This window comes from Bemisia tabaci, chromosome 6 (genome assembly GCF_918797505.1).
Source record: "Bemisia tabaci chromosome 6, PGI_BMITA_v3".
In the NCBI taxonomy this organism is placed as follows: domain Eukaryota; kingdom Metazoa; phylum Arthropoda; class Insecta; order Hemiptera; family Aleyrodidae; genus Bemisia; species Bemisia tabaci.
Genome location: NC_092798.1, coordinates 6,625,005 through 6,640,636, shown reverse-complemented (window position 1 = coordinate 6,640,636; position 15,632 = coordinate 6,625,005). Strand labels below are relative to the sequence as shown.

Genomic DNA, 15,632 nt, shown 5'->3' with positions numbered 1-15,632 from the left:
TGACTCAAGTAGACGATTGCGTTCCTTGTGGCCAGAGCTATTCAAATTTTCCGTGATCAATGTAAAATAGAAACGATAATATCTCAGTTAGGAGTTGATTTCAGTCATTTTTAATGCAAGAATCGTGCTTCACGTGAAATTCAGAATAGGAAAAATGTGTCAGAATGCTTAAATTCGCACCTCGTCTAATGCTCTGTTCAACTACCGTATGATAGCGATGGCAGTACAGCCGTGATACATACAACTATTGAGACGCGGAGGAACGCGTAGTGCCTACTCAGTCAATTGAAGGCGAACAAGTGTACTTACTGCACACTGCAGTATTGTGTCATGAATTGGTTACACATGGAGCAAAAAGGCAACTAAAAGCGTTCTTTCCCTATCAACCACGGAGTTCTTTTACCTGCCAGGGATTTGCATTTTAAGTACTTATCCTTATATTGAATTTTGCAAGCAATACGATGATCAAACTATCTAGTCCAACTCTTTATGCCAAACCCAGGGGCACAATCGTGTGTCTCGCGAAATTAAATATGTGAAGTACTGAAAATGCAAACCCTTGACACATGCAAGAACTTCAATTTATTTTAAAAAAATGAATCTGTTTTCTTTTCTTTCTTTCTTTCTTTCTTTCTTTCCCCTTTTCAAATGTTAAACTAGGATAAAATAATTTACTTTCTCTCTCTCTCACGGGAGTTTATTCCTTACCTATTCAATGCATGTGTGCAACAATTTCTACGCGAAATTTTGATGGAGCGACGTTAGGATCATTACTATAGAGTCGCAAACTCAGCTCAATTCATGGAGCTCAAAAAGGCGAGAACTCTTCAGCTGAGATTATTTAAGATTTCAGGTGCGAAATTACCGGAGTTATGATTGGCACAGGTGGGGCACAACAGCGCGCCCCGCGGCGCCGGGGCGAAACCCGATCCGCGGAGGGTGAGTGACGGTCGGCGTTGCCAACTCTCAACATTTTCCCGGCGGATTTCAATGCAAAATATCTGCATTGATCGTGATTACTGGCAACCCGGTCGTCGGCGGATTCGTGGCAAATGCATAAATATGCGGAATTCCTGGTTTCTTAACAATATTTGTTGGCTCGTTAAGCGTCGAGCTTTTGGAGGAAAGCTCCTTGGCGTTGACGACGACGGCTCAATGTGAAGCCATTTCCATACTTCGCGCCTCGCTTTCCAAACCAATGTTGCCAGCTCGATTTAATTTCCCGGGGGATTTTGGAAATCCGGTGTCATAGCAGGGTGACAAGAAACCTTGGATTTTAAAATGCGTTTGTTGCAAATTATTCCTCGAGCGAGAAGGAGAGTGTTCAAACGGAACGTGGCTTACAAATCACGATGATTACATATGAAGAGTATCGACGCATAAGTAACGCCTTCATTGTGAAAGGATACTTCCTAGCGCGGCCTCAAAGGCCGAATAGTTGCATCATTCAAAAACTCATTCAACAGTTTAGCAGCGTGTATTAGTGAATAAATGCGATTGCTTGAGCGAAAGTAACGCCTTCATTGTGAAAGGATACTTTTTAGCATGATTTTGGAGGCAGAATAGTTGCATCACTTGAAAACCCAATCAACAGTTCACGTGGCACTAAAATTAGCTAGAAAAACAGTTGCTTCACTTAATAATTCTTTTAAGAAGAGTGACGACGCATAAAAAACGCCTTCACTATGAGAGGATACTTTTAGGGGGACCGCGGAGGCCGAATAGTTGTTTCATAAAACCGAATAATAAAAAATGTAGCAGAATTGCTTTATTTCTTCATTTCTCACGGAAAAAATTAAATCGCTGATTTAACAATTCAATTGCTAAAAAAAAGTGATTGCAATGTTTCAACGTAGATTTTACAACGAAAAAATGCTACTTTAACCACTATTGTAAGCTAATTTAACCACGGGGTGGTTAAAATAGCATTTTTGTGTGGTGAAATCTACATTGAAACATTGCAGTCACTTTTTTTTCTTAGCAATTGAATTGTTAAATCAGCAATTTAATTTCTTCCGCGCTTCCTTCCTTTTATCAGTTTGTCCAGAAATCTCATTTGTAGTAAGGGTAATAGCTACACGTCACTTTTTTTTTTATTTTTCAGTAAAAGAATAACAATTATTAATTTGAAAGATTCAATCGAAAAGCACTCCGGGAATGATTCAACATGTTCGGTCCGAGCAAAAAATAATAATATTAAAAACATGCTCTTCATCAGCAAAAATACAATTTTGCGGGCGGGAATTCTAGTCGTACGCGTTCTCGAGAGAGCCTGCCGACCGCTTCCTACCACTCACCCTTCCTCCCTGAAAAATCCACCACAGTACGTTCACGGAAAAAAATAAAGTGCTGATTCAACAATTCAATTGCTAAAAACCGTGTGTGCAATGTTTCAACGTAGATTTTACAACAAAAAAATGCTACTATAACCACATAGTAAACTAATTTAACCACGGGGGTGGTTGAAGTAGCATTTTTTTGTTGTAAAATCTACGTTGAAACATTGCACTCACATGTTTTTAGCAATTGAATTGTTGAATCAGCAATTTAATTTTTTTCGTGTTCCTTTCGATGAGCGTTCCCACCGCGCGATTCGACGGCAACATCGCCCACGTAGCTCGCACAATCGCTTAAAGCCCCGCGCGAGAAAATCCGCGCACGGACGGAATTTCCGAACTTAATTAGCTGGAAACTTCGGGGCTGTCAGAATGCCAGACCACCCTCAAACCCCCCAACCAACAACCTCGCTAAGCCAAAACGCCGTATGAGCCCCCGGACATTGCCAAACTCTCCCAAGATAAAATATAAATTTCAACAGAAAATTGTAAATTTTTCTCCTTGAAATTTTCACACCCCCTAGGTTAAATTGCAAAGAAAATCCTCCCAAAAATGACGGGGAAAATATTCACAAATTTCCACGAAAATTAGTGTTTAAAGAAAGGTAATTTGGCAATGTATGAAGGCATGTACGGTGTTTTTCCTTAGCACGGTATACGTCCGGATTCCGGGGCGGAAATCTGCCGGCCGTGGCGGGTGCATATCGAGTGCCAACGCGTGAGGGGGGGAGGGGGGAGGGGGGGTGCCGATTTGAAAAACAATAAACATAATACACAAATGTTCCTGGCTCGGCCGGGGGAGCGCTGTAGGTGCCGCCCGCTACCCTCCGCGGCAGTTATGAAAAGGCGCGCGGTTTTGATTTATGGCCCTACCCGCGAGGTTTGAGACATTAACGGGTCTTTGCGGGGGGAGGGGGGGGGGGCTTTCCAGTGGCGCGGGCTTTGAAATTCCGAAATGCGCCGGGATTTCAACTTTGATTGAAGATTGACGGCGTGACCTAGATGAGCGGTTTTTATTTTTGGCTGCATCTTGACTTTAAACTTCTCTACGGGCTTTTTCGATGTGACGTCATGTGGTGACGTAGGTGGAGAATTTTCAAGGCTCCTCGCCTGTTTTCAGCCCCTCCGCAAGGATTTTTCAGTGCACTGGAAAAAAATTCTCGGTGTATTTACTACGAAAAGGGTAAAATCACCAAGAATTCAGGGTTCTATTTGATCCCAGTTTTTTCTTGGTAAAATTACCATTTATGGAATTGGTAATTTTACCGAGAAATCTCGGTAAAATTATTGAACTTTGTCGGTAATTTTACTGGATCTTGGTAAAAACGCCAATATTTTTTATCGGCTGTGGTAGAATTACCGAGATAAAATGGCAAAGTTACCGGGAATTGATTACCAATAAAAGTGGTATTCTCGCCTGAAAAAAACAGTAAAAATACCGGTTTTTAGGTAAGCTTACCAGTCTGTTTTGGTAAAATTACCAGTAATTGGTAAAAAAAGTGAGATGGTAAAGGTACCAACGGACCTTGGTAAAATCGCTGAGAATTTTTTTTCAGTGTGTGATATCATTAAAATGGAACTATTCGAGGAGGCATCCCCTTTTCAGTCCTGCTTCGGATGAACCCCTTTTGAATGATTCTTTCGAGCGTCGTCCAAAATGTTTCAATAATGCAACTTTTTTCACTTTTGCATGTTTTTAGTCTTGGGGTATGAAATTGTCAAATTCAGTATCAAATTTACGTCCTACGTTGGCAAAAAAAAAAAAAAAAAAAAAAAAAAAAAAAAAAAAATGAAATAAACTCTTCAGAACTTATTCTGAGGAATGTCTGAGAAAGTTTTCAATCTGAAAACCAAGCGCCGAAGTTTAACGCAACTTGACGAAAATCGTTCACTCTCTAAAATTTGCATTCGGGAGCTTTCACATTTAGAAATAAAACCATCGATAGTCAACACGAGAAGTAGATAGAACATTCTATAACACAGCAAATTTTGGTTTAACAAACGATAAGACACTGCAAGCGTGGATTGGGACTTTGTTATTCAGTTTCAGAATTGGACGTATTTAAATCCAAAGGATCCATGTCTATTGGGACACGAGCCAGGATATACACGTACGCCTATGGATCTCAGGGCTCATGTCAGAATGCTGCCGTGCTAAGGAAGAACGCCGTATGAACATTCGAGAGTTGCCGAATTCCTCTTGATAAAACAAGTATTTTTGACGGCATTCATGCATATATTTTTCCTCGAAATTTTCAGTTATTTTAGATTAAATTGCGTAAAAAATTGTCTGAACATTTTGGAAAAAAATATTCAAAATTTTACCAGTAGATTCGGTTTATATCGAAGGAAACTTGGCAACTTCTAAAGGCTCATACGGCGATTTTCCCTAGCACGGCAGAATGGACATAGTTCCTTTTGATTTAAATACGTCGAATCGAGTCCTATATTAGCCCCGCGCCGTTTTCCGATTCTTGTATTAGTTACTTCTCCAATTCCCCCATTTTGTCTTACACATCCAGGGGTGAAGGAATTGACTCCCTAGTGAATATCGGGCCGAAAACTTGTGACTAAGGGTAACTCATTCGTGAAAATCCTTCGTTGAGGACCCCAAGCCAACTCCATCGAAACTTGATCAACCTCAGGTGGAGGCTGAATGAAACACGGCCGATGTGGAAAAATGGCACTCCCGGGAAACAGAGGCTTTTGATAAGTTATGGTCCAAATACGTTATTGCCTATAATGGCCCACTCCTCTTTCAGAAGTTCACAGCGCACATAACTTATAGGCTGGGCCGAAGTTTGTTAATTATTCCACTACCAGGGATTTCGGTGGTTTTGGGGAAAAATTCATGCCTTTGGAGTTTCGATAAGTAATGACTCATTGGGTTCATAGATAATTAGGGCCATGTTATGAATGAAAATTTTGATTTATTCAACTTCCACATGATTACCAGTTTGACTCTTGCGCCGGCAAATGTAATAAATGGATTAAATTTTATATCATATAGTGGGTTCCGTATGAAAACTAAAAATTAAAATGGTAAAAGTAAATTTTAAAAGGACACCTTTTAAATAACCGTAAAATTTATGCCAGGAAAAAATTTTTGGGTTTTTTAAAGTAAAATTTATATTACAATATTTAGGATTCAAAGATAAAAAAGTGTTGATGAAAGAATTACGTAAAAAATTCAGACAGTTTTCGAACTCTCAAAATGTTTTAAAAAACCATGCTGGAAAACTTTTAAAAAATATTAGTTTATTTGGGATTTTTTTACGCAAATATTTCTTTCAAATATCCAAAAAGGGTTTCCTGGAAAAGGATTTTTTAGAGAATGTTTGACAAAAGATTTTAGTAGTCTTTTTTATCGGGGCTTCAATAAGCACTGGAGTTGATTCAATTGAGCTTAATCTTTTTTCCGATCGGGCGCAGGTCCGAATCAATCATAGCGCAGTATTCACATCCATACTAATTTCGACCTCAAAGACCCTAATCAAGGAATAATTAACAAAATCAAATATAGAACTTAAGGACTTAAGGACTTAAGATACTCACCGAGACGATTCTGTCCCCAGGATGAATTCGGCCATCGGACAGAGCAGGCTCCTTGACTAGTGCTCGAACGTAATGGCCCAAACTCCCTTCCTCCTTCCGTAACGTAAATCCAAGACTTCCATTGACTTTCTTCAAAGTTATCTCGAACTCCTACCACAAGCCAATGATTTCCGTCATAAAACAAGTTGAATTACAGAGGAGCAAACCAATGTTAAAATAATTACGAGACCCATGTATCTCAGTTTACGCCGTTGCGTATTTTCTGTCATGTTTTACTTTCGCTGAAGGAGCTCCATTTGGACTGCATTTTGCAATTTGGAACTATAAATTCTGGCTCTTCTGGAAAAACACTTATGTGCATGGGGAAACTAATGGCACATACGTTGCTTTTAAACCGGGCTAGAATTTATAGTTCACGGAAAAAACAAGATTAGTGTTGAGCACTACTGGCCGTTTAGTGGGGAGCAGTTGAGGGCTGGCGTCTAAGCGCTGTACAGCTCAACACAGGAAGGCAGTAGAGGTCGGCACTGAGCACCAGTAGTGCCAATCAGATGCCGCGAGACGCAGTTGCGCTTAACAGGTGTAATTTCACCCGCAAAACGTCGGAGTCACTATAGCCTGGTGGTAACGCGCTGGACTTCTGTCTGCGCATCCCGGGTTCGATCCCAGGCGGAGACATTTCATATTTTACGCTCGCTCCAAAGACACTTTAGGGTTTGACACTACTTCTTCCTTAGTGACCCAGCCTCGAGCTGTTTAGTGCCCAGCACTACTCTGACTTGGTGGCTCCATTTGACCTAACCCTCGTTAGTGTCCAGCACTAACGTGTAGGTCCCAACCCTAAACCCGTTTTTTCCGTGTTCCAAATTGCAAAATGCAGTCCATTTATGACTCATCATGAGATCATTCTATTCTAAACTCGCTTTCTTCAAGATAGTCTTGCTAACATCCTCTAGAAATCCATTTTTGCTGCTCATAACATTATTCAAGGCGTTGGAAAGTTTTCTGTCAAAAGTTCGAAAACCGAATTTTCGACCCAACTTGCCGGAAATCGTTCTGAAAAATTTACTTCCGAGATAACTTCTATTTTCTTTGGTCACAATTCGTCGTTTCTCGCACGAAGGAACGTAACACCATTCCATGATTGCAAAATTGACTCAGACAGGTCGATTTTTTACGAGAATATTGCAGAATTTTCATCAAAAAATTGTCTGATTTCCGCATGAGATCAAAAGAAAATTTAGAAAAATGAGAGAAACTCTCTTGATAAAAATGCAATGGGCGAGAAAAAAATCTGGTAAAATTGAAATGTAGTTACTTTCTTTCGTGAGATTAACGACAAATTGAAATGAATAAATCTCTTTACAGAATGTATAAATTTGCGACATCACATGGCAGAAAGAAAGTTCCCTTGCAAAACCCGTTAAGTTCGAGATTTTTGACGTTATTAAAACAAATCCCGTCTGGGGGAAAGGGAGGGAAGGGGGGAGGGAGGTAAAGAACGCATAAAACGCGAGCGAACGCTATTGATGCGGAAGCCCCATAAGCGGGGCCATTCGCAATATCTCCCGAATGCGCGAGCGAGATTTTTACGCCTAGACGTAGGCAATATGCAAAACACGCCAATCGCAAACAAGTAATTCGCTTTTCGCCCCCACGCCGACATTATCGCCAGCCCGCGCGGCGGGGCGTCAATCTATCACCAAAAAGCGGTAATTATTCGATGAAACTGGCAAGTCTGCTACAAAGCACCCTAAAGTTCCGCACAGTGTTGCCGTATCGTCTCTGATGGACGGTTTTGACTGCCGAGCTAATGAAGAGCGCCATATGCACCTTTGAATGTTGAACAGTTTCCTTCCGCAAATACTATTTTTTGGGGGGAAAACTAAATTATTTTCCTTCCAATTCTACAAAGAATTATACTTGTGATTTATTTGGAGTGCCTGAAAATTTTACGGGGAGAATATTTTAAAATTTTCTCCTCTTCTGCTTACTCTTCTTATTCCTTTGACTTGGGCATAAGCTTTATTTGTCGAGCCATTACCGTGTAAGGCACGTGTAAAAGGAATACAATTGATAATAATTTGTAAATATTCGACAGGTCAGTCGTCAAAAACTGAAATAGAAAACATATCAAAGGTGAAACTACCAGACCATGTATCTCGGTTTGCGACGTTGTAGATTTCCTGTCATACCTAATTTTTTGAATGGAAAACTACTCAACTTCAATTCTCAAAAACTTCTGTGTCTTTTCTTATATGCAGTGTGAAGAAAACTCCGTGAAAATCTCAAAAAATGATACTGATATGTCCTCCTTCCAAAAAAATGAAATGGGAGAGAAGATTATCAAACACCGCAAACAAGATACGTGACCTGATAGTTTCACCATCGATATAAATTTTCTCATACACAAATATTTAAGGCGTCTAGAACCAAAATCGGCAATCTCCATTGTCCTGCCTATAAATTAGGCGATCGTTATAACTTTAATATTGAAAGAACGAGAAAGTTTCCATGTTCATGTTTTCATGTGAATCTTCTGTTATCAAGCGAGGGTATTTGGAAAAATGTTAACAACAGATAGAAGTTTTGGTTTCTCCTCGCAGGAAATTAACATGATTGCACAATTTCTAGACAAGGCAATGGAGATTGCTGGGTTTCTTTTTCTAGACGCCTCATTTAATCGGGGGAAATTCGACAACCCTGGAATTTTCATAAGAGGTTTTTCCCTCGCCTAATTTTTCGGTGGATATTCCTGCTGGGTTTGGCAACGAGGGTAGCTCGGATTTTGTTGTGATAGTGGCAATTTTCCCGGCGTTCCTTGTTTATGATGAACTCGTTCGGTTCTTGATGTTCGGCAGTCAAGCTGCGCGCGAAATTTAAGGATCCGACGAAGGGGCCTATTCCGTCCCTTTTGTAGCGAATTTACGCCCAATAAAGCCAGATATTGAGCACGCATTCTACACTATAAACACACGGCGCGGGCCTTCTGTCTTCTCGTACGTGTACATTGAAATGATTCGCGTTTTTGCCACCAATACCCCGCAAATATGAGGTAATCACGAACGAATGTTCTGAGCCTGTGACGTTTTATTTCTTTCGATGGTAGAGAGAGTCCTGTATAAGTTTTCCGCGACAGAATTTTACTTACGATGACGGAAAGTCCGGTTGATCCTGAAAGAATTTGCGGTAGCCAAACGGGATTCTTTTTAAGGCTATTAGTAGTATTATTTTTCGTTTTGTACTACCGTTTAAGAAAAGTATCGCACGAACCTTCGATTTGCCAATTTTTTCGTTAAAATACTTAATTTTCTGGCAAACTTTTAAAAAGTGGCTCCAACTTCTCAGAAATTTCATTCGCGATTTCATGCGATGGATATACTACACGAACTTCATTATGGCGCCTGGATGCAACTATATAAGCCTCATGGATGTCCGTGTTGCATACGCTCGGAAATGAAGGCGTTTTGATCTTGGACACTAACCGTCTCACCAGCGGCGCTTAGTATAACGAGTCAATGAGTGGAGTCGGACAAAAAACGAAGACACTGAAAGCTCATATCAATGTTAATACAAAACGTGGATGTTTTAGTAGTGGTTTCCTTGATTTTATTCAAAGAGCGCAGCAAACAGTATATTTTGAGGAAAATAACATCAAAATTGGCCATTTTAGAAAAAAATCTTATGATTGGCCTTTCGGAAAGCTCGTTCGGCTTCGGAAGTTCGCGGTGGTCTTTGGGAGCCGTCCCTAAATTATGTGACGCACTTTTTCGGCATTTTCGACCCCCCTTTTCCTTAGCAACGCCTATATGACATAGATTCCTATTCTTGAACATTTAAAAACGAAATGGCGCATGGCGTTTCGCTCTCCTCGCCCTCCCGGGGAGGTCCTCCCCCTCCCACTGGAGCGTTACGTACTTCAGGGACGGCCCCTTAATACGAGGACTTAAAATGACATAGTGCAATTTAATTCAGAGGTTGAACTTACCGAAGGGCCATCCTCCAAGAAGGAAGGCGGAAGGGATGGCGGAGGGCTGGACGAACCAGTGTTTGATTTGTTGAGCGTGGAATTGTTTTGATCATGGGGCTCTGGGGACTTGCGCTGTTCTGTTGCTTTGGTCAGCGGCTCCGGTGACTTCTGTGGACCGACCGGTCGACGCACGGTCAAGTTCACAGGATTCGTTGACTTCCGCAGCACTTCTAGCGCCTCCTGATCGAAAAGAAAAACAGAAAATGTTTAGAAATATTTAAAACTAAGTGAGGAATCTAATCTTTTTGTTAATTGTCCGTCAAACAAGTGCCCCACACCCGCAACCATGAAGAGACTATAGGGCATATTGCTATATTGCTTTAACATTAAATAAAAGATGAGAGAAAAACGCTAAAAAATGTGACCCGAACTATGAATAAGGTGTAACAAGGTGGTAAAATAGTGCTGGATCCGCACTATTTTGCAGGATAAACTATAATTGAAACTCTAATTGAAAATTGTCGACTTTTTGGCCTTGCGTTCCCCGGAGCTCATTCAATAAATAAGGCCCATTCATATCTAGGTAACGTACGGAAAATTCTGGGGAAAATATCCTAAGTCGATCTTCAAAGTTACTAATCTAATTCTCAGAAATTTCTTGAAGGCTGTAAACGCAGCTCCTGAAAAATCGTTGAAATTTCATGGAAAATGATATGTTTCATGAAATTTAATTTTGAATCCCTAAACATAGACCGGTGTGACTGCTTCGCTATAATGCTATCCAATTTCGGAGTTGAGTAATTACTGCCTTGCACTATTTCGTAATCTTCGAAAATACTCACATCCCAAATTTTTACTGTCTTACAGATCCCCCTACACTGGAAAAAAAACCCACATTGGATCTAGAGTCCAGACTCTTGAAAACATTGACAAGGAAAAGGACTCTTGATTCAATCAGATTTAAGCTTCAATCAAAAGGAAATCCGCTCAAATTAAGAGGCTTGGTTCTTGATTTAAGCTTAAAGAGGAGATTTAATTAAAGTATGGGTAAATAAGGCTAAAAGATTATTAAAACACTAAAACACAGGACGTTTCAAGCTGTTACCAGCTCATTTTCAGCTGCGAAAAACCTAAAAACAAGTAAAAAATTGAGTGGCCACCTGACTTCAGCCGTTATCACGTAACCACTCTGATAACGGCTTATGTGATACGTGGATACGTGATAACGGTTGGGGTCAGGTCGTCACTCAATGTTTTACTTGTTTTTAGGTTTTTCGCAGCTGAAAATGAGCTGGTAACAGCTCGAAACGTCCTGTGTTTTAGTGTTTTAATAATCTTTTAGCCTTATTTAGGTACCCATATTTTAATTAAACCTCCTCTTTATTCGTATATTCGGGCTATGTTTTTGTGCTTTGTTCTTAAGCTTAAATCTGATTAAATCAAGAGTATTTTTTCTTGTCGATGTTTTTAAGACTGGACTCTTGATCCAATGTGGTTTTTTTTCTAGTGCACACCGACCACCAACCCGTGATAATCCCCGAACGGCAACATAGAGCGATCCTTCTCCTTTGACACAGAGCACAGAGGTGGGAACCCGTTGTATACTGTTTACACTGCGGTGACGGAAAGGGGAAATACGATTTGAGCGGGTCGCGCGACAGGATCGGGCGACCGGAAAATAGGTGAGAGACTATTTGCATAGCCATCCGGGCGGCCGCCGTTTCTTCCCTTCTTCTTTTTTTCTTCGCTTTTCGGAGCCCCTCCTTTTTTCGGGAGACGAGCTCCCGTCTCTTGATGCTATTTGCACGTCCCAATTTCGCGTTCGCTTTCGGGGACGTTAAACAGAAGCGCGCGGCGGGGTTGAGTTCACTCGCTCGAGTAAGTTGTTCGTGTCCCTGGGGTCATGAGATGGAGGTTTCGCTCGCGGGGAATGAAAATATTGGAGTGACTTTTTACGCGTTCTTGTTGGGCGCGAGCGCTTGAGCTATTTCTTCAAGCTGGTGTTATCCTAAAAATCACGTGATAACACAGAAATTTCGTCGTTCCCTAACGGAAGGACGTAACTTCATTCCAAGGTTGCCAAATTTTCCCTCGCTTATTTCATTGTTACCAGGAAAATATTGAGTATTTCTGAATGAGATTTCTGCCGATTTTCCTTAAAAAATCAGAAAAAGTTTGGACAAATATTGCCCAGGTATACATTTTTGTAAAAACTGGAATTATCTGAGTTAATTTTTCAAGCTTGGAATAACCGATTTCGTCGTTTTTCTTACGCAAGAACATAACTTCATTCCAATGTTTCCAAATTTTTCCTCGCAAATTCCATTTTTACCAGGAAAATATACGGCATTTCTGGATGAAATTTCACATCATCACTAATACTCACGAGGATTGTTGCCTCTGCGACGAATGTTTTTGATACGATATCATATCCTGCATCAAAGACTCAACCTCGCAAATTTGAAATTTACTTGGCATTGTTCATGATCATTCCATAGAAACAAACGATTGTAGGCAAAATACTAAAGCGCAATGGTATTCGCAACTTGTGATACCACTAATTACACTCATGAGGATGCGTATTGCGTACACGGTGAATTGAAGGCGAAGTATGCTGTACTCTAATCATAGGGAGTCGAATTTAATGAGACTTGCATACGCAATAGTTGCAACATCGTGGTTTGAAATAGGAGATAGGGTAATCTGGAATCAAAGTGGGTACTGGCATTCCCGTCCAACGCGGAGAAGCGATATACCAATCAAAAAATGGACTATCCACGAAATGTATTCTAGGATCGCCGATTAAAAAAACATTTAAGATGGAAAGTCAATTTCCTGATTGGTCACGCGACTTGAGGCGCGAAAAGACGTCCAATAGGGAAGCATTGTAGGGATTTTACAGGATTTCAGAAATAAATTTCTCAAAAATTTACTACAAAAGTAGTGCCAAAACTTTTGGAAATCCAAAGATCAAAGCACCAAAATGCTGTTTAAATCCATTAAAATGAAAAAAAACTTAATAAAATTTAAGGAAAAGCAGACTTACAGCAACAGCATCGCCCATGTAAACATACGCAATTTTGAACAATCTGGACGAGCGGATAGTTGATTTGAACGTATTCATGCCGAAAGGAACTATGTCTCACACAAACCCTATACACATAGTTCCTTTTAGCATAAATTCGTCCATTTTTGGCGATGCGAGTACCCGCTTTGATTCGAGGATACCCTAAACATTGGCGGATCCAGAGAATTGGCAACATTGTCTTTTCTCCGCTTAAGCCTATGGAAATGTATCGATCCTTGAAGGGGCCAGATGCTCCGACAGGAGTCGATTACTTAGCGTAGGTTTAAATGGAGGAAATCCGGTGCTGCCAAAATGCTGGATCCGCCTTTGACCCTAAAGTTTGAAAGTTTCACCGTCGATATGCTTTTCATTTTTTTATCTGATTTAATTTATTTTTCTTTTCTCTGTTTTTCTTGGTCGGAAATAAAGGTGAACAGCAAACTTACGAAATTGGTAAGGCCGGTCAAAGGGACGCCGTTGACCGCAAGGAGGATGTCCCCAACTTGGAGTCGGCCACTCTGCCAGGCGGCTTGATGCGGAAACAGCTTTTTGATTGATATGAGGCCGTAGGATTGGTCATCGCTATTCTTCCCACCGCTGATGCTCAGTCCTAGACCACCGTGGCCTTTGTTCAGGGTTACGTCGAATGTTGCGTCTGAAAAATCAAACAAATTATATTTTTCGATAAAATGTGATTAAAAAATAAAAAAAATACTTGAAGATACCGAGGAATGCTCCCCGCCAAGAAGCTTAATCGAGTGGCTCGGAGTACAAGTAGGATAAGTGTAGTTTTTGCTATTTCTAGAGATAAAAGTTTAAAGTTTCAAAATTACATGGAGCCTTGTGGTGGAAGGAAAGTTCAAACCCGCTTTTTAATACTTAAATCTTTGGATTTTAGTAGTGAATTTTTCACAGAATAGATTGTGTGGATAGTTTTACAGTTGAAATCATTAATATCTCATTTTTTTTTGTTCAAAAATTGCACTTGCACCTTGTCCTCCAAGCCCCTCAATTTAAATTTTGGATCCGACTCATGACCACCAGCACGCATGCAAAAACTTCGCTTGCGGGAATGAATCAAAGAACCTTCCCCGACTTAAAGGTGTGAATTTCATCAAAAATATGAATTTATGATGAAAATCGAAGAGTAATGCGAAAGTTCCGCTTTCATTGATCTGAAGATTGTTTCTGCTATTGCACTTTCGTGGCTTATTTGGCGTGAGGGCGTATTTCGGTTCCCGCATGAGCCCTGAAAAGCATGGTTTTATATGAAACACAGGGCTCACAAGGAAAATGAGATACGCCCTTACGTCAGAGGAGCCAACCCCAAATTTTGAGCCAAACGTTCGCTCTGTAGGAGTTTATCATCACTGAAAAAGGGTGAACAGTAACGATTCTCCAAGATTTTTTATTTCGTCGCTGAGATAAAAAAGAAAAGGGAAGTAAGGAAAAAAAACGTAGGAAATTCACCCCCCAACATTCAAAGGGTTGATCGTGTGGCCTCGTAATTAATATAATCCTATCTTGATGGTGATCTTTTGATTAACACTTTTTTAATTCTCGTGAATGGGCCTGAAATTATTTCTGGGTTAATCGTTGATATCTGTACATTTCCTGTCATCCCTTCACCCTGCCTTTCACGAAAGACAGGTTAAGGTATGTCACAGACCCTCATCGTTCTTCTCGACACCGGGTGCACCGAAAATCCCTCCCGTCCCTTTAATTTCTGAACGCAGTTAAATGTAGAAAAATGAAACTTTGGAAATATTGCCACTGCTGTACTGAAGGGAAATGAGAGGGTTTTAGTATAAATGAAATGTTTGGTCTTCCTTAGAAGATATTCTGCGCTCTCCTATCCCAATGGTTTGTTTCAAAAACAAACCCTCCTCTTTGAAAGAGACATTAAAAAATAATATCTTTGGCGATAACTTCTAGGCTCAGATTATCGCAGTTATAATGAGACGGTCAATCAAAGTTTGGTAAGTTGAAGTTTTATTTAGAAAGTTTACTTGAAATCATTAATACCTCAATTTTTTTTAAAAAAAAAAAAAAAAAACTGCACTGCCTTGCCCTCCAAGCCCATCATTTATGCCAAAAGGAACCATGATGCGCGTAAACCCTATGAACATAACTCCTTTTAGCATAATACCTCCATATCGACAATGAAACAGCGAGAATGCGTAATTAGGTTGCATTGTATCGAAATCTTTCCTCGTATTTTATTTTTTAAGAGGAGACCGAGCCAACATCATGGCTTGACGTGCTCACAAAATATTCTTCATAAGGAGAAGAAAAATCACTAAAATGTTCAAAAAATGACGTTCAGTAGTTTTTATGTAGAAAATAAAGTATGACAGGAAGTCTGCAACGCCACAAGCCGAGATACGCATTTCCTCAGTTTCATTATCGATAATTCCGTCGCTTGGCTCACATAGGGGCGTAACTACGCATTGAGATGAACCCGGAAAAGCATTGAAATGTATGGAAGACAGGGTTCACTGCAGAGTGTAGTTACGCCCTTACGTCAGGTACACTGAAAAAATGGTATGCTGTTTTAGCACCTAAGATACCAAAAATGTGTCTGGTGATCCTGAGATGCTGCCTTGATCGTCCAAGCAGTTGAATTTGCATTCACAGGGTGTAAAATTAACTGCGGGGGCAGTAAAGGCACCATCTTGGGATTACCAGACACATTTTTGACATC

At 40.3% G+C, this 15,632-nt stretch overlaps 1 protein-coding gene across 1 annotated transcript in view; it reads right to left on the bottom strand.

Annotated features, from left to right (window-relative positions):
• LOC109034903 (uncharacterized) overlaps positions 1-15,632 on the bottom strand; it is a 320,455-nt gene that overhangs the window by 17,374 nt on the left and 287,449 nt on the right. The window contains exons 5-7 of the mRNA XM_072301811.1: positions 13,375-13,583; positions 9,880-10,101; positions 5,892-6,041 (exon numbers count right to left, since the gene is read on the bottom strand). Coding sequence (XP_072157912.1) covers positions 5,892-6,041; positions 9,880-10,101; positions 13,375-13,583 — 581 coding nt within the window. The remainder of the gene's footprint in view (positions 1-5,891; positions 6,042-9,879; positions 10,102-13,374; positions 13,584-15,632) is intronic.